Raw genomic sequence first — 19683 nt, forward strand, 5'->3', positions numbered from 1 at the left:
GGGGAAAAAAGCTCTTTTCTTGAGAAAAAGACCAGAAAAAAATCACTACAAGAGTCCAGATGTTCCCATGTTATTCCAGGGGCGTTTTCAGAGATGCGTCATCGCGGTCCCAGCACAGGTTCCACAATATTCATTATTCATCAATCTGCTCTTTTTTTGTTTTATAAAAAATACCCATTTGTAGAAGTAATAAATAAATTTCATGTAGGACTATGCTCATGTCAACAAGATGGATGAGACTGTTCAGTATATTCTACTTCGTTGGCTGTTGTAAAAGGCATTCCCTGTCCCAGTCCATTGTAGAGTTCTTGCTTCGTCTATTCAGTCACTCTTGCTTCTGAGGGATGCAGCCTTCTATTTCCACCACTTCCGGCCACCCTTCATATTTGTTTGTATCTTTATTGTTCTTTATATGCTGAAGGCAAGAAATAGAAAGCAGAACATGATGTGGTCATTTAAAATATAGATTTAAAAAAACAACATTTAGCAGAAATATACTTAAAGGGGTTGCCCCAAGAAAAATAGTCTTTAGTTTCCAAACCAGCACCTGGATCTGAATACTTTTGTATTTGCATGTAATTAAAAAGGGCATTCTAGCTACTGAGTTATTTAATTACATCTATCTGTATAGCGCCACCCGCTGTTTGCTCTTTTTCTAATTTCTCTGTCCTGCTCACTGAGATGAAAGCATATGCTTAGTTCCTTCCTTCAGCTGCCACCAGCTGCAGCAGAAGGGACACACCCCTGACAAAGGACACCTCCCCTTAAGTTGACAACTTGAAATAAATCTAGCAGAACAATTGGAGCAATGAATGGGGTTGCTATGTACTAGATTATATATGCTTTTCGTATTTTACATTATTCATCGGATAAATCTGAAGGAACCAGACAGCCAGGGGCAGACTAGCTACAGACCCTACAGGAAGACTTACAGATAGGCCAATGCATAGGGGGCTGCCGGAGACCTCCTCATGGCTGACAGCTGTATACCTAATGATATGATGCCTTCAGTAGTAATTAATTAATGCTAGGGGCATCAGGTACTTAAGCGCCTGGCCAGCGGCTGCAAGTGCCCTCCTGAATTTAACTGCATCGCCGTACTCAGGGCAGTGATACAGTTAAAGAGTAAACTATACTTTTGAATAAAATATTGATAAGATGTTTCTAATGCCAAAGTAAAACTTTTTCAAATATACCTTAAAGAAATGTTGTATTTTTCATACACTTCCCCCAAAAAGCATCGGTCCCAGTGCGCTGTACACTGCTCAGCAGTGTACGGAGTATGGACATGACATTGTATGAATGGGGCCGCAGCGCAGTGAGTACGGGCAGGAGCGCATATTGCTGCTCCTGCCTGTGCCCCCTGGAGGTTTACTAACTCCTGGCATAGCACATAGGTACCCATGTGCTATGCCAGGATTTGCTGAGCGGAGCGGGCTCCTGCTTCGCTAAGCTAAGAGTCCTGCATTTCCGCTCTTAGCTTAGTGAAGCAGGCACAGGCAAGAGCCCGCTACGCACAGCTAATCCTGGTACAGGGTACCCATGTGCTATGCCAGGAGTTGGTAACCCTCCGGAGCGTACGGGCAGGAGCAGCATTATGCGCTCCTGCTTGTACTCAGTACAGACATGTCAGTTTTAAGAGCAACGGGAATGATGCGCTTTAGGGGGGGGGTTTACTATGGCATTAGGAACATCTTACTAAAATTTTATTAAAAAGTTTAGTTACTCTTTAAATACTGCAAGGGGGTAGTATTTTATGCTGCACTGTGGTATTTGGTTTTGCTGGGCTGGCTTTTTGAGCTGCACAACGGTACTGCCGGTCCCAACTACTTCTGTTGTCCCTGCCTATTTGTCTTGACCCGTCTACCACAAAGGGACTCTGTTTTTTTTTTTTCCAAGGCCCCTTTAAGCTTCCCGTCCGCCACTGCAGATAACCGAATCAAAACACAGGGTAGGGTGAATTTTCTCATTGCCATCTTGCACTGCAGTGAAACTCAGTAAATTTATTAAGACAGTTTTTTCCCGAGCTATGACTGTACATCATAGTAAATGAGTCAGCCTTACCCCTTCCCACCTAATGTTTGAAGGTGGTTTGTGCAGTGCAAAACCAGTGTGCGCCCCCAAAATTTGCTGGTTTTTTATTCACGAAAGATTGTTCTACCTGCTTCCCCTTTACATGGCAGACTTCCCTGACAATCGGGCAGTGTAAACCCAGCCTAAGTATTCATGTTTATCAGAAAGCACTACAAGAACTAGTCTTAGTTAACAGATTTAGTGCACAGTACTGTGACCCATGTAAGTGATATGTTCATAGAAATAAGGTGGGTTTAGACAAACCAATAGTTGTCCAGATTATCGTTCCTGATAAACACACGTTCCCGTTAATCTGGCCATCTAAATGTGCCGCCGATCACCCGATGAACGAGCAAAACGCACATTCATCGGGTGATCCCGTAGTTCGAGCAGGCACCACCAATCATCGGTTCTGGGCAGCAGATCGTGCAGTCTAAACAGAGATCTGGTGCACAGAAACAATGGTTCTGTATGGGGATAGCAATCCCTCGTCCTCATGCTGTGGAGGTGATCACTGTGGTCTCCTTCACTGAACGAGCAGCCGACTGTCGGGAAAGAACATTTCCCTCCCAACAATCGGCCGCTCCATCAGTCTAAACCCACCTTTATGCTGCAGTCATTGTCCTTACTGACACAAGGTAAGTGACTGCACAGGCAGAGGTGAAAGCCTGGACTCTGTTTGGGTAGATCCGGATCGGTTTTGCACATACGGACAATTTCTCCTTATACGTCTTTGCAAAGCTGTTAAAGTTACATGTGAATTGTAAGTACACAGCTATTTAGTCCAACCACAAATTCCGAATTGAAGTGAGGTGTAGCCATGACGTACACTTCAGCAGAATCAACTCTGATAAACCGGGTTTACTGGCTGGTAGGGTTGACCCGGCTGATTAAATGAAACATCTGTTTTGATAGCTCCTTGGAATAATGTACATCTGCAAAAAGTCTTGTACCTGCTCAAATGGACTTTTAGTCTTTATGCCTTTTCCACCAACAAAGACCCAGTTGTCTCTGAAGCTCAGAGAGTTGATGACTGTACTTCCAAGCTCTGAAATCAGTTTTCGGGCTTCATCATTCAATCTGTAAATTAGCGAAAGACAAGATTCTAAAATGAAAAGTTTAAGGGAATGTCTAGTTTTACCCCTTTAACCTGTAAACTCTGTGTACAGTGTTGGTCAAATAGCTTACACGTAGTCAATTGGGACAGATCTAACGATAGGACAGCATGTCTGTAGAAGCCATGGAGAACTCATCAGCAGCTTTCCTGTCCTATCATTAGATGACTGCTGTCAGAATATTGGAAGCTCTGGTGATTCTCAGATCAGAAATGTAGGTTTAAGATCAACCTATATCCAAAAAGCACCTTGAAGGGAGTCCGTCACCTACTTGACTGGTTTATAACCAATCGCATAGTTCAGTGGGACACAAAGACATGACACAGATTTTACCTGTGTTTAGTTTTTCAGATCCTCCAAACTGCCAAAAAAAAAAAAAGTTTTAGGATATGCTAATGAGCCATCGGAAGTGCCCAGGGGCAGAGAGTTTGCATATGCCCATGTCCCCCTGCCTTACTCGCGCCTAACTGCTCCCCGGCCAGCGTGGGACATCATTTTTCCTTGTAGCCCAAATCCTCTGTGGGCAGAGGCACAGAGATATGCCGTGTGCATGCGCCAGCTACTGGTGGGAAATTGGAGTGACAGCACACATAACTTCTTCCTCAATGGTAAAAATAACAATTTCTGTTTGAAATAAATGGGTCATTCTCAGAAAAGTTTTCTTTTCTGCAAAAAAAAATAAAAAACAAAACAAAAGAAATTTGAGTAAGAGCACAGGGCAGGGCAAAGCCTATGGTCTATTTAGAATGTAACCTTTGTCCACAGCCTCCAGGTTGCTCTTTGCTTGCCTAGCCCCAGGACAAACCGGTAATGAAAAATGCTGACAGAAGCGGCTCAGCCTTCTGTCATGTGCACCAGAAATATGGCGGCAATGTGCATCTGTGCAGGAAAAACTGGCACGACACTAAAATGGTCTGAAAGGTGGTGAGGAACACTTCAATCTGTCTTCTAGTAACCACCAGACTTGGACAGAGATGAAGATATCATTTAGAACTGATGTGTCAAGTGCTTTTGTGCCTTTGATATATCTTTGAGCCATCAGGAAGGATCATCAAGACGACAAGGTCACCCTCTGCAGCTGGAAGAAGAATCTCTACTAGCATACAGCATATATACGGTATATAGACACATGTGCTGAGAGATCTTAGAAAGTACAGTGCTCAGTCACAATGAAAGGAAGGAGATCTGGGTAAAGAATTATTAAAGGGGACGTGAGGGCAATAAACATTATATAGAAGTGCTTCAGAAAGAAAAATCACACTCAAAAGTTCCACCGATTTTCTACCATCCTTGAGAATCCATGACCACCCCCCAAAAAGATGACTTTTTATATAGCCTATATTTCAACTGGATCGAAACAGCCTTGCGTTAACAAGGGTGTACCTCCTTAATATGTTTCAACAAAGAGAATCGGTACAACATGTTTACCTAATAAAGTTAAATTTTTATTGTGACATAAAACAAACATACATGTAGAGCCCATACAGTGTGCCTCCAGAGGCAGTTCACAATGCATTCACTAGTAGCAGATCTAAATTGTTTGAATGCCTGCATTCACATGGAGGGTGTTGTGAGTGCAGGGCCTGGATCAGCATGTATTATTTGAAGCTATATCCAGCCCTGTGATCATTCCTTTCTCCAATTTAAAACAGGTATAGGTGTGTATGCAGGCAGGCATAGGTTGCATATATATGCTATGATCGTGACTATTCAAATCATTAATCATCAGGCACTAAAGCCGTGTATATCAGACCGATCTAAATCCTTCACCTACCCGATATCCAGTGGCGTGCGTGTGAGCTGTCTCTGTGCGGCGTACTCCCTGAAGAAGCATTAAGCGAAACGTACGTCGGGGAGTACGCCGCACAGAGACAGCTCACACGCACGCCACTGGATATCGGGTAGGTGAAGGATTTAGATCGGTCTGATATACACGGCTTTAGTGCCTGATGATTAATGATTTGAATAGTCATAGCATATATATGCAACCTATGCCTGCCTGCATACACACCTATACCTGTTTTAAATTGGAGAAAGGAATGATCACAGGGCTGGATATAGCTTCAAATAATACATGCTGATCCAGGCCCTGCACTCACAACACCCTCCATGTGAATGCAGGCATTCAAACAATTTAGATCTGCTACTAGTGAATGCATTGTGAACTGCCTCTGGAGGCACACTGTATGGGCTCTACATGTATGTTTGTATGTTTGTTTTATGTCACAATAAAAATTTAACTTTATTAGGTAAACATGTTGTACCGATTCTCTTTGTTGAAACAACTTTTTATATAGCCTGTAGCACCAATAATTACAAGTAAAAGATCCCTATATTAACACACGTATTACGACGACTATTGCTTCTTAACCTGGGGTCAGTGAGACACGCTACATTGCTTCTGTTGTAACGGGTCTTCCTCCACATAGGGCAGGGGTGCTTAAAGTGCGGCTCTCCGACTGTTGTAAAACTACAACTCCCATCATGCCCTGCTGTAGGCTGTCTGGGCATGCTGGGAGTTGTAGTTTTGCAACAGCTGGACGGCTGCAGGTTGGGCAACCCTGTCATAGGGGAACGGGGAAGAAGTTCTCAAAAGACTGCTAGGTGGTTGTGGTTTTTCACTAAACTGACTCAGCCGTAGATTGGTATCTGACCATTGGGGCTAAAAATGACAATTAAGGGGTTAGATAAAACAGCTGCACATTTACATTCATGTATCCAAGCCACAGGCTCTGTTCACACCACCTCTAGTGCGGACACATGTGGGGTATACATTCAGGCTTAATAATCGGAGCATACCATGGGCATAGTCCAATATGAAAAGACTTTTTTTTTTTTTTTCTTTCGTGGACCCCGCAGAAAGCTATAGCTATGCTACAGTGTATATCCTTGCAGACCTGTGGATGTGTGGGGAGAGCCCTATACATCTTTGGCACTTACTTTGATGCTCCGTCATCATAGGTTGCCATACAAACTATTGTTCCATCTGGAATCTTCTTAAGGAATTCAATGAAGGGGGTTACATCTAGAAATAGTAGAAGAGAAACACTAATGGTTAAGGTTTATCTTCATCTTTTAGGACTACATTCATAAAGTCAATACCATCTATAACACAATCTCCCTCACTAGCTTGAATGGCTCATCTAAACATGCATTTCTTCACAAGCGCGAACAGGAGCCGGGTGTGATGGGTCATCATCAAGCATACTAGTGGCATGTAGGATGCTCGTCGCCTGTCTGGCCAGTCAGGGCAGATGTCCACGTAGTTTTGTTTTTTGTTCATTTTATGTTTAGATCTTATTCACAAAACCATATACACTTTGCGGACTCACTGACTTTAATGGATTGTGGTCTGCATTTTACTGACATATTGGGGGACATTTACTAATCATGATGCAAAATGCACTAAAAATAATGGCGTTTTGATTTGCACCAAATATATAAACAGTTTCCTTATTTCTCATCAGAAAGAAAGAAACACACCAGAAAAACGCTTTGAATGTCAAAGTGGGCGAGGCTACCAAATTGGCGTATATCACACCTCATTTATCAACTTATCCTCAGCTTAAAAGGTGCAAAATGTTTTGGTAGATTAAACTGGCTTCTGTGCCCCGTCATAGGGGCTCAATAGCGGAAGAAAACGCTTCAGTTTTGTCCCCATTCATTGTCAATGGGGACAAAACTGAACTGAATGAAACGGAATGCACCAAACTGCATTCTTTTCCGTTTGGTTGCGCTTCCATTGCGGACAGAATAACGCTGCAAGCAGCGTTTTTATGTCCGCAGAGTTGTGCAGAGCAAGACGGATCCGTCCTGACACACAATGTAAGTCAATGGGAACGGATCTGTTTTCTCTGACAATAGAAAACGGATACATCCCCCATTGACCTTCAATGGTGTTCATGATGGATCCGTCTTGGCTATAGAAGACATAATACAACCGGCTCCGTTCATTACGGATGCATGCGGTTGTATTTTTGTAACTGAAGCGTTTTGGCAGATCCATGACAGTTCCGCAAAAAACGCTAAATGTGAAAGTAGCCTTACTTCGCCACCCACGTCTCTCCTGATTCCCACACGGCCGCAGCTGCATCTCCCCGTCGCGTGGATCAAAAGACTCGTCAACGGGGGGTTGGGGCTATAGCGGTGGTCGCCTCCTCCACCCCCCACCTTGGACAGATGTTTTGGTCTGCGTGAAGGGGAGATGTAGCGGCAGCCGTGCAAGGATCAGGAGCGATGCGGCTGTCGAGTAACGGGGTAAGTATAACCGATATGAGGGGCCTGGGCATTGGGGGGGGTCATTACAGGGGTTGGAAGAAGCCGCACATTCAAAATCAGTTGAGGACGGTCACAAATGTAATTAAATCTTACATTTTAACACTTTGGCATAAAAACTAATTATTAGCCTACAATTACAAAAGACATTTTAAAAATAGCACACTCCTTTTGATAAATGAGGTGAAACAAACCACCACACTAATGATGTGAGGATTATTCTGGGGCAAAATACACCATTATAGATAAATGTCCCCCATTCTGTCTTTCTGTGGAACGGACATACGGATGCGGAAAGAATACAGATGACGGGTGTGCTTTCTGTATCCATATGTCCTATACTTGGTCGCAAAATGTGGACCATAGACCCCATAGGAGTCAATGGGTCCGCATAAAATGCTGATGCAACAAGTACGGTATCTGTATTTTTCGGGCCACAAAATACATACGGTGATGTGCATGAGATCTCAAAAGGGTTATTACCATGTGGATATTTATGACATATCTATCCAATACGTGCAGGTGCTCATACCGATCCCTATCGCGTATTGCATGGCTCTATCCATTTGCTTCTAAGGGAGTTCTTTAAATGGCTGAGCGCGCTTACTTTGCAGCTGACCAGATTCCAAGATGTGAATGGAGAGAGCCATGCATGATGTGCAGCCACCACTCCATCCCCAGTGGTACAGGATAGGGCCTCATTCTCAAGAGAGGTGTAGGTCCCCAACGTGGCTAAGGACACGTCAATAATTCCAAATGGGAATAAACCTTTAAAATGGTGACCTCATTTTATACGTTGTACAGTTTGCAGGAGAAACGCGTGCTGTGTCTTCCTGACCTTGCTCGAGGAGTAACAGGCAAGACCAGAAAGATATTACATGAGCAATAAAATCGATTTCTATAACATACTGAACAACAATATTCGTTTGAAGACAAGTTATTGCACTAGAAAACATCTCTCTAGCTAGGATTGCTATCAATATATAGAGAATATGCATACACTAAGGGTCCATTCACACGTCCGTAGTGTATTGCGGATCCGCAATACACCCGGCTGGCACCCCCCATAGAACTGCCTATTCTTGTCCGCAATTGCAGACAAGAATAGGACATGTTCTATTATTTTTGCAGAGCCGCACGTGGAGTGCTCTCCGCATCCCGTTCTGCCCCATTGAGAATGAATGGGTTCGCACCCGTTCCAGATATTGCGGAACGGATGTGGACTCATTTGCGGACGTGTGAATGGAGCCTAAGGCTCTGTGGTTTTCATTACAGCAGACACCACCTTCAGCGACATAATGGTGTCCAAGTTCCATTGCGGTGTGCATGTCACATCGAGAGGGTACACAGCCTAACAGGATTATTACTCAAGCCAGAATAACTGCTTCTTAGTATCAAGTTACTGAAACAAGAGTTTCTGTTTTTTTTGGACGATCAAATCCTTACCTCCACCCCACAAGTCGTAGTACTTTGTTTCAATTAATTCTCCAGTTTTACCTTAAAAAAATGAAATCATAAAAAGGTCATATTAAATGCTTGCATTTTCAAAAAGTCGATATAAAAATAAAAAAAAAAGTATATATATTAAAGGGATTGGATAAACATATTGACCGGTCATCCGTGAGATGCAAGATGGCGATGCCTTTTCCTCAGGCATGATTCTGCGCAGGCGCTGAACTGCAAATGGACCCGTTTGACTCACGCACAGATACAGGCACCAGAATTACAGGTACCCAGGAACAGCAAGAGGAAGCGGCACTGTCATCTTACAGCCCGTGGACATAGGGGATGGCAGGTGAGTAGGGTTACTCCACTCATACCAGGGTGGCTGCGGGCAGTATACAGTCATGTATGCTTGGATAGGGCATTCATTTTGAGAAATGCCAAGGGAAGCTGGCCGTTTGAATTTGTATAGTGTATTGTTTAATTGGCCTCAGCGTTATACTGCCAAATGTACGGAGGGCATAGATGTAGAATTTATATGCAGGCCAGTTGTGACCAAACCCATCTGCTGCCAAGAAAGGATCATTTTGGTGTCAGCATCAACAACACTTACACTAAGGCTACTTTCACACTGGCGTTTTGGTTTCCGTTTGCGAGATCCGTTCAGGGCTCTCACAAGCGGTCCAAAACGGATCAGTTTTGCCCTAATGCATTCTGAATGGAAAAGGATCCGCTCAGAATGCATCAGTTTGGCTCTATTCCATCTCCATTACGCTCTGGAGGCGGACACCAAAACGCTGGTGTCCGTCTGATGATGCAGAGCAAAACGGATCCGTCCTGGCACACAATGTAAGTCAATGGGGACGGATCTGTTTTCTCTGACACAAAAGAAAACGGATCCGTCTCCCATTGACTTTCAAAAGAGTTCATAACTGATCCGTCTTGGCTATGTTACAGGTAATACAACCGGATCTGTTCATGACGGATGCAAGCGGTTGTATTATTGTAACGGATCAGTTCTTGCAGATCCATGACGGATCTGCCCAAAACGCGAGTGTGTAAGTAGCCTAATGAAGAAGCATTTGTTTGCTCATTGGGCCAGTTACCAGGAACACGTGTCCGTACAAAGGCTCATTACTGGCAATGGTCTCGTGTAAAAGGACCTTTAGACTCCATGTGCACGGGATCACATACTGGAAAAGTCTGGCTGCTCATTGGCAACCATTTCGTAATAGCAAAAAGATTAACAACAAAAAAAAAAAAAAAAAGCTACCGTTCAACAAAACCGTGTTAATTCCACGTCCGACATTGTTCTTCACGCCACTCATCAAACTAGAAAGAACAAACAAATGCATCAGGAGAGGCAGTAAAACCATCCATGCTTTTCCTAGTTATCACAGGGATGCCTTCATTTTTGCAGTCAAACATTTTTAAACAGTCAGGGGACAAGGCAGGAAAGTGATCCTTACACAACATCATCCACACAAATCTTGGGCCCGACAACATTAGCTGCTCCGCTTGAAATCTTGAAAGGAAAGTGCTTCTCTGGACAAATCTTTGAAATGCCACATCTGTATCTTGGTGCCTTAGTAGCTGTGCGCAAAAAAGAACACAATATGGCGTTAACTTCTTCTGACTATATAACCGCTAGATATGGCACGTATTAAATGAAGGTGGTTTTGAATGAGTTTATCAAATAGAGTGTTGGTCGTTTGAGTTTCTTTTAACCTTCTTACGCCAAATTCCTCTGCAGACTCCTTATGAAGCATGGTATACTAGTATTTTTGAAAGAATAATTCACAATTACGCCCATGCTTACAGGGGTTGTCCGGGCTACAGAAATTGCTGATCTATTGTCAGAATAGGTCATCAATATCAGATCAATGAGGGTCTGATGCCCAGCACCCCCAACGATCAGCTGTTTTTGGGCAGCTACGGCCCAGGAAACTATACAGGGTATGGCGCCCAGCTCCATATACAGTGTGGTGTCCACGTGAGGTGCTGCCTTTCATGAATGTGAGCTGCACTGCAATATATGGAGTCTTCTGCTTCTGGCACCGCGGCTGCCCATAACTGCTGACCAGTGGAGGTCCTGGGTGTTGGACCCCCAACGATCTGATATTGATGACCTATCCAGAGGATCAATATCTGTAGGCCAGACAACCCCTTTCAGGTAGTGGTACGATTTCAAATCAGTCTCATGTTTAGCTGTAATGGGACATTAAACTCACTTCACTTCCATAATAGACCGGGTAACAGCAAACTTGCCCGCTGACAAAAATTTGGCGCAGAATGCACGCCAAAATTCTGATCGCAAAAGACTGTAAACAGACCCTTAGTAGATCAGCCCCAGCGATCATTCCTGATGGTCTACTAAATGCAGTTCACAGCATGGCGGCTTTATAGCAGAATAGCAGCAACACCAGGAGAATCCTTTGCATGCACTGAAGATGAAGTATGATTTACAGTTTTTACTTACTGGGATGTGTGACAATGTCCAGCTGTGACCTGGCTGAAAGACGGGAGAAAACACAATGACAACCATTAGGCATACAGAAGAGGAATGAAAGGCATCGATTACAGGGGGTCTGACACCTAGGAATAACGTGTCCGATGAGGGTCTTCTATGCGCTGCATACAAATCAGCTTTAGTTCGGCCTTGTGTCTTGATCCAAACCAGATTAGGTGGATTGGCCCACTAATGTCACCTATCCAGAAGGTAATGGATAGTCGCTGGGGCTCCAACTGCTAGGACCCCCACAGGGGGTCATCCAACAGTGAACAGAGTGCGGTGGCTCAGGTGCAATACTACTCCATTCACACAAGGGACTTGGGGACTCCCATTATCAGTTGGGGTCCCATCAGTAAGGCGCACAGCAATCATACATTTATCACCTATTCTGCATATGCTTTTATTGCCAGTGGTTCCTGTATGTGCACAACATGTATGGGGGCTGGTGGTAGATGTTGGGGGGGGGGGGGGGGGGGGGCACGATTGAGGTACGGCAGTTTTTGGTGGAAGGACTGTTTACTGCACATTCACTAGGAAAACATCAGAAATGCAAGAGATAAAAGAGAGAAACCATATTAAGATGCCATACACCAAGCTGACAAGTCAAGTATACCTATTACTCACCTAGAAGTTGGCCTAAATTAGAATCCATCTTTATTTCGAATACTTGAGAGATGATGTAAAAGGTCAATAAAGCTGCCGCCACGGCCACAACATACTTCACTGCACCTAAAGGAGTAAAAACCCAAATATGCTAGTAATACAACCAGACTGCATCAAGGAACAGGGTTGGTGATTAGAAGTTTAATGGAGGAGAATATCAAGACAACGTGTGAATCTGGACTGAGACGCTGAATCGTGTATTTGCCTGTATGATTGTGTGGATCTATTTAAGTGGACGTGCTCTTCATGTAATGCAATGACAGGTCAGATGCTACACGTCTGCAGCCAGCAGAGGGCACTGCCAGTTTCTCTACCACTGAAGACCCAGTAAATCAGAAATACCAGCTTCTCATGTACATGCATTGCTGCGCGGCTTGCTGGAAGTGACAGATTCCCTTTAAGAAGCAAAATAAAACTTCATATTCACATTACATCGGATAATAAAAGCCCCTATGTAGTGCTGTCAGCAGTTTAGTATGGTCAAAACTGCTGACAGACTCCCTTCAAGTGGAAAACTAAAATTTCAGAACAATATTTTATAACCATATTTTCTTCAGAGCGCATTGCTGTTAATGAAGGAGTGCTACCCCCCTGCCTGTTAACCTACTGATGACCAGGTGCCACATGGCATGCTGGCACGGGTGTAAATACTATGCTCCTGCCATTGGACAGGCCAAGTGTCCAGCTGCGAGAGGCTCCGGGGAAAGAAAGACATTTACTATAATTACAGAGCCCGTGTAACAGAAATCCAAGGCAGAAAACATCACAGTCCATTTAACGGGTCGCAGTACTTGCTTATTGCCATCTGTCCTACATGGTCCACAAAGCTACCAACCTGCTATCCTCATGTTTGACGATGACGATGTAATGTTCTCTGCAACATAAAAAAGAGCAGGGAGTTATTTACATGGAAACCAAAGCGTAGGCCTCGCGTTCTACACCTAAGAAAAGCTTCTCCATCACCCCGGACGCTTCTGCTGCTTCTCTTGAGGCTGTAAGAACCACTTTTGTTGAAGTTACAGTAATACATTTGGAAGTTGCAAAAATAATATTTCTCAAATGTGCGCTCAGTATAAAAGCTTGCTTCATAAACAAGCAAGTATTAGCAGAGTACAGGCTGCTTTCTATCAGGAGCGGCACGGAAGTGTCGGATTGAGAACATAACTGACCGGAACGGGGCCTAACAGATCCCATTACATAGAATAGGATCCGCTAGGTTTACATTCAAGAGAATGTTTAAAGGGATTCTGTCACCTCTTTTTACCCTATAGAGATGCGGACATGCACGGCTAGATCGCCGCTAGCATGGAGAAAAATTGTGGCACATACTACATGCTTTGTGAGAGTCTATTCTGCACCCAGGCCGCTCACTACTTCCTACACCCTCACCAACTATTATGGGTCTTCAAGATCTCCTTGCTGCTTCTTAAATGGTTCCTTTCCTACACTGAATTCACAGTTCCCCAATTTGGGAGGTTCTTTGCTGCCAGAAGCCCAAAATTGCTGCGGCTTTAAAAGCGTTATTTGTATGTATGTGAATACACTCCTGCAGGACCGGTCACCAGAGAGGAGAGCCTTGCTGCTTCGGACCCTAAGGGCAGGTTGATGAGGAGGTTTTGAGTCACATTTTCCTGGAGGTTTGTCCAGCTAAAACCAGAATTGGAAATCTAAAGGAAGGGCTTGGGCCTCTTCACAGTAACGTTATTAGTTCCGGATACAATGAACTCCGGCAGTCTGTTCCTCTGCGCAGATGTGAACCCAGCCTAACACACTGCTTTCAAGCAAGTAATCTAGAAAAATAGGTTTCTATATGTACCGTAAATGGAGATAAGATATACTGTAAGAAGTGTTCCAGTAGCTAATGGCCCTCCATAAACAGAGATAACAAACAGTACAGGTCCCCTATACACAACACAATAGCTGAAGATTAAATACACTCATTGACAAAAAAAATATATAAAAAATTATAATACACCCAGATAGAAATGTTGGATCGCTGCATAACTCAGCATGCGGTTATGTCTCAGGCAGAAATATCAATGGTTACAGGTATGGACTGAGATGACACTGTGTCTTCCCCTGCTGCCTATAAAAAGGCTCTCAGAGACTACATTTGGGTAGTGTACCTCTTGGTGAGAGCAGGGCTGTGGAGTCGGAGGCAATTTTGGGTACCTGGAGTCAGCAAAAATGACCCGACTCAGACTCCTACTAAATTTAAATTGGAATAAAAAAAATAAATAAAGCAAGTTTAAATGTCCCAATTCACAAAAAGTTATAATTAATGACTTCTCTACTGTAAGAATAAAGGCCAATGCATGCAGTGCGTCACGTTACAGCAAAACGAACACGTTAAGTGACCGTGAAGAAGCATGCTTTTCATGTGCTTCACTATATGGCACGCAACGCACAATTAGGAGCTGCAATACTTATACTTTCCATAGTGTTGTGTTCCGCTTTTACAGGGAACGCAACGCCCATGGTTAACCTAGCCTCTCACTGATAACGGATGAAGTAAATCTGTTTTTTGCAGGACTAGAGACACTTGTATAAGTGAAGGGAATGGATAGTCAATAGTTCAAGACAGAAGCTGTAAACCATTGGAAAAACTGCTGTCATTCAGCTAAGGCTATAAAAACTTGTAACTCATATTGTTAGCTTAAACTTTAAACATGACTATGGGATTCTCCTAGGAAAATCATGTTTTACAATAAATGCCCCTTCCTGGATCCCCCCACTGCCCTATCTTCAGCAGAAGATCAGCACACAAAGGAGAAGGCAGCAGCTTCTGCCCAACTACCTCTCTGCTATAAGAGCTTAGAAGAACTTGGTGGAACAGCCGTATGTTGCCTTTCTTTCCTTCAAGGAATGTATAAAATACATTTACATATTAAATACAGAGGAGTCTGAGCATTTATCTACTGACTCCACAGCCCTGGCTGAGAGATCAGATCGTTGTTTGCTAGACATGCCTCTATGATGCACTTGAAGACATTTTGCCCAGCTGACAGACTTGGGCTACTTTCACACTAGCGTTTCTACTGGATCCGGCAGGGTTCAGCAAAAACGCTTCCGTTACTGATAATACAAACATCTGCATCCATTATGAACAGATCCGGTTGTATCATCTTCAACATAGCCAAGATAGATCCGTCAAGAACTCCATTGAAAGTGAAAGGGGGGCGGATCCGTTTTCTATTGTGTCAGAATAAAACGGATACGTCCCCATTGACTTGCGTTGTGGGTCATGAAGGATCCATCTTGCTCCCCATCCCATGATGGAAAGAAAACCGCAGCTTGTGCGGGTTGCTCTCAGGTATGGGAACGCAACTAAACGGCACGGAATGCATTTTGGAGCACTCCGTTCTGTTCAGTTACGATTTGTCCCCATTGACAATGAATGGGGACAAAACGGAAGCGTTTTCCTCCGGTATTGACTTGAGACCCTATGACGGATCTCTATACCGAAAAATAGAAACACCAGTGTGAAAGCAGCCTTAGAGATTGATGCATCATTGGAGTGAGAGAAGCATGATGGTCATTTTGAGGAATTGCCACAATCTAGGTCATCGTGACCTAGCTGTCAGTAGTTCAGGAGTGGCAATTAAGTGAGGGCATGGAAACACAGTCTCCAGATGGTCCAGACAGACCACCAGTGGAGAGGAATACTTCAAAAAGCAAATCAAGTATAACAAAAAGTGACTGCCGTGAATCTTGAAGGCCCTTTCAGCTCTTGAAGAATTCAATAATGGTGAAGGCGAACAATCAGGACAGCAGAATCCAAAACTGTGCCACTAGATGAAGGACTCTTGGTGGCTATGTAAGCAGAGGTCCCCGTTTCTGTATAGGCTTTATCCTATGGCTATTTCTGTCTCACAATGGATATTTGTCACCAAAAGCTACAGGAGAACTCGAAAAATTAGAATATCGTGCTAAGTTCATTTATTTCAGTAATGCAACTTAAAAGGTGAAACTAACATATGAGATAGACTCATTACATGCAAAGCGAGATATTTCAAGCCTTTATTTGGTATAATTTGGATGATTATGGCTTATAGTTTATGAAACTTCAAAGTCACAATTTTGAGGTACCCTTTGCTCAGGGGGTATGGAATAATTAGCTGACTAGAGTGTGACACTTTGAGCCTAGAATATTGAACCTTTTCACAAAATTCTAATTTTAAGCTCCATTAATGCAATACCTTTTAAGTTGCATTACTAAAATAAATGGACTTTTGCACGATATTCTAATTTTTCGAGTTTCACCTGTATATAGCAAACAATCCCCCTACACAAAGTGTAGTTATTTTATTGTTGGGACACAAAGTTAATTCCTTGTAAAAAAAGTACTGCAAGGGTTAGAAAGGGACCACGAGGACAAGGGGAACCAGCTTCCATTTACACTACAGATCGACCCTGTGAAAGGACATCAGTTGTCCCCCCTGCTCTTTAAGGCTGTCATTTCATTTCTTTTTCATAAAGGAGTAGTACAGGCAAATATAAGAAGTAATATATCTCATCAGAGAAAGATGCTTCTTCTGCGCCCCCCCCCCCCCCCCCCCCCCCCCCCCCCCCCAAGGGCTGTATTACACCAACAAATTATCTGACCAATTTCTGTCCAATCAGAGCCATAGCTGGTGTGTACAACAAAAGATCTGTTTGTAAATGACCGTCTGACCAATGATTGGTCAGATAATCTGTTCAGTTCACTGCTCAGATCCATGTCCTGTGTATGGGTAGACAACCCACTAGAATTACACACAGATTGAAGAAGAAAAACTGCTATAAATAACGGCCAGAAATAGTGTCATTCCTCATGTACAACCATACAACCGCTTATTTTATTTTTTTAATTATCTGAAACGATAGTTAAACTTTTAAAGGAGTTTTCCGAGTGTTTTATACTGATGGCCTATCCTCATGATAAGTCATCAGTATCTGATCGGTGGGGGTCTGACTCCTAGCACCCCCACAATCAGCTGAAGAGACTGCAGTGTTTCGGTGAGCACTTAGTCCTCTTCCTAGGACAGTGATGTCATCGTACATCAGTCAAGTGGCCCAAGTGCAGCTCAGTCCCATTCACGTGAACAGGACTGAACTGCGATACCAGGCACAACAATACAATGGACGGCGCTGTGCTTGGTAACCAGCGAGGAGGCCACAGCACTCACAGGAGTGCTGAGAGTCTGACCCCCATCCAGAGGCTGTACTACAATAATCGTGATAATGGTATCACTACAGAGAAATAGAATATATCTTTTACGGATGGAAAAGATTTATCAGTCAGAAAAGACTCTTGGCCATTGACAGCTATCCTAAATGATTGTTTTCAAGGACCATAGCTTTACATTTATTTACACCCTGTTTACTAGTAAAAAAACAACCATCTTTCCCTAATAAATTATATTACAAAAATACTTCACATCCCTGTTATACTATTAAAAATAATCCAAAATGAGATTTACACTTTCAAGAAAGGATTACAGCATGAATGCATTCTTAATGCTGAGTCACTCTGATTTTCAGTAATGACTCCTATTCCCAAGGCACATAGGGGCAGATTTACTAAGAGTCACACTTTACCATGTCTAAGAATACAAATCACAGTCTTAAAAGGGGTTAGCCAACCCCTATAATGACCGTGCCCCTCATATAGATTATACTTACCCCCGCTCCCCAGCAACCCAAGTCGTTCTGATCCCCAGCATGGCCGCTGCTGCATATCCGTTGCGCGGATCAAAACATCCGGCGACCAAGAGGGGTGGGATCAGCCAATGGCAGACGAGAGGGGACGAGGCCCTGCCTAGCATTGCGGGGGTAATGCTAGGGAGGCTTGTCCCCATTGCAGCTGCTATTGGTGCTCCCCCCATTGCCGGATATTTTAACCCGATCAACGGGAAGATGCAGATGTGGTCATACGGGGATCAGAAGAGATGCGAGTGACGGGGAGCAGGGTAAGTTATAACATATATGAGAATCCCAGGCATTGGGAGAGGGGGGTTCATTATAGGGGCTCGATAACCCCTATAATATTAGACAAGTTTACTATTCTGGCACATGGATCTTGTAAAATTGGAGTACCAGATTTACGATAGAATTCTCTCCGTGCACCAAAAAAAGAGGATAGGAGTGTGTCCCAGGTGTGACCCGCACCTATTTGACATTAATGGCATATTCTAGCTAAAAGCCATGTCTACTATACTATACTGCAGGGCTTGACAAATTTCCTTGGAATCTAGGAGCCAGCTAAAAAAGTTAGGAGCCAGGCGGAGCCGCGTCATAAAATCTATATTGCGATATAATTTTAAGCATGTATATCGCAATATATTGTTTTCTATATTGGGGGGGGGGGGGGAGGGTGTTTAAACTTTTTTTTTTTTACTTTATTTAATAACTATTAGCCCTCCTTAAGGGCTAGAACCCTTGTCATATTCACCCTAATAGAGCTCTATTAGGGTGAATAGGACTTTTACCTCTCCCTGCTGTCCTGTGCTTTGTGCACACAACAGCAGGGAGATGACCATGGCAGCCAGCCCTCTGATCAGCCCCCCTCCAGCTCTGATCAGCCCCCCCCCAGCCTCTGATCAGCCCCCCCCAGCCTCCCTCTGATTAGCCCCCTCCAGGCCTCCCTCTTATCAGCCCCTCCAGCCTCCCCTCTTATCAGCCCCTCCAGCCTCCCTCTTATCAGCCCCTCCAGCCTCCCTCTTATCAGCCCCTCCAGCCTCCCTTTATCAGCCCCTCCAGCCTCCTCCTCTTATCAGCCCCTCAGCCTCCCTCTTATCAGCCCCTCCAGCCCTCCCTCTTATCAGCCCCTTCCAGCCTCCCTCTTATCAGCCCCTCCAGCCTCCCTCTTATCAGCCCCTCAGCCTCCCTCTTATCAGCCCCCCCCGCCTCCCTCTTATCAGCCCCTCCAGCCTCCCTCTTATCAGCCCCTCCAGCCTCCCTCTTACCAGCCCCTCCAGCCTCCCTCTTACCAGCCCCTCCAGCCCCCCTCTTATCAGCCCCTCCAGCCTCCCTCTTACCAGCCCCCTCCAGCCTCCCTCTTATCAGCCCCTCCGGTAACAAACCCACCCCGCCTCCCTCCCCAGTATTAATCATGGTGGCAGTGGCCACAGGGTCCCCCTCCTCCTCCTCCCCCCCATCATTGGTGGCAGTGGGCAGTTCCGATCGGAGTCCCCAGCAGTGTAATGCTGGGGCTCCGATCGGTTACCATGGCAACCAGGACGCTACTGAAGTCCTGGCTGCGATGGTATGTTAGTGAGCAGCATTATACTCACGTGCGCCGTGATCGCCGGGAGCTCCTTCTTCTCATAGGTCTGTGCGGCGCATTGCCTAATGCTATAAGCATAGCAATGAGCCGCACAGACAGAAGAAAGAGCGCCCGGCGATCACGGCGCACATGAGTATAATGCTGCCTCACTAACATACCATCGCAGCCAGGACTCTCAGTAGCATGACTCCTGGCTGCGATGGTAACCGATCGGAGCCCCAGCATTACACTGCTGGGACTCCGATCGGAACTGCCCACTGCCACCAATGCAGAGAGTCGAGACTGAAGAACCCGGCCCCCGACCTCTGACAGGACGCTGTGATCCGCGCGAATAA

At 44.5% G+C, this 19683-nt stretch overlaps 1 protein-coding gene across 2 annotated transcripts in view; it reads right to left on the bottom strand.

The window, feature by feature from the left end:
- Positions 1 to 30: 30 nt before the first annotated feature.
- FAM3C (FAM3 metabolism regulating signaling molecule C) overlaps positions 31 to 19683 on the bottom strand; it is a 20217-nt gene continuing 564 nt past the window's right edge. Inside the window, exons 2-10 of one of the 2 annotated variants that reach the window (XM_040411618.1) lie at positions 12917 to 12955; positions 12043 to 12147; positions 11386 to 11418; positions 10376 to 10499; positions 10180 to 10238; positions 8910 to 8960; positions 6129 to 6213; positions 3027 to 3153; positions 31 to 415 (exon numbers count right to left, since the gene is read on the bottom strand). In XM_040411618.1, the coding sequence (XP_040267552.1) occupies positions 326 to 415; positions 3027 to 3153; positions 6129 to 6213; positions 8910 to 8960; positions 10180 to 10238; positions 10376 to 10499; positions 11386 to 11418; positions 12043 to 12147; positions 12917 to 12929 (687 nt within the window). In that variant the 5' untranslated portion in view covers positions 12930 to 12955 and the 3' untranslated portion in view covers positions 31 to 325. Of the gene's footprint in view, positions 416 to 3026; positions 3154 to 6128; positions 6214 to 8909; positions 8961 to 10179; positions 10239 to 10375; positions 10500 to 11385; positions 11419 to 12042; positions 12148 to 12916; positions 12961 to 19683 lie in introns of both variants that reach the window. The other variant, XM_040411609.1, reaches the window with a different exon arrangement.

Source organism: Bufo bufo, chromosome 1 (genome assembly GCF_905171765.1).
Source record: "Bufo bufo chromosome 1, aBufBuf1.1, whole genome shotgun sequence".
NCBI classification, from domain to species: Eukaryota; Metazoa; Chordata; class Amphibia; order Anura; family Bufonidae; genus Bufo; species Bufo bufo.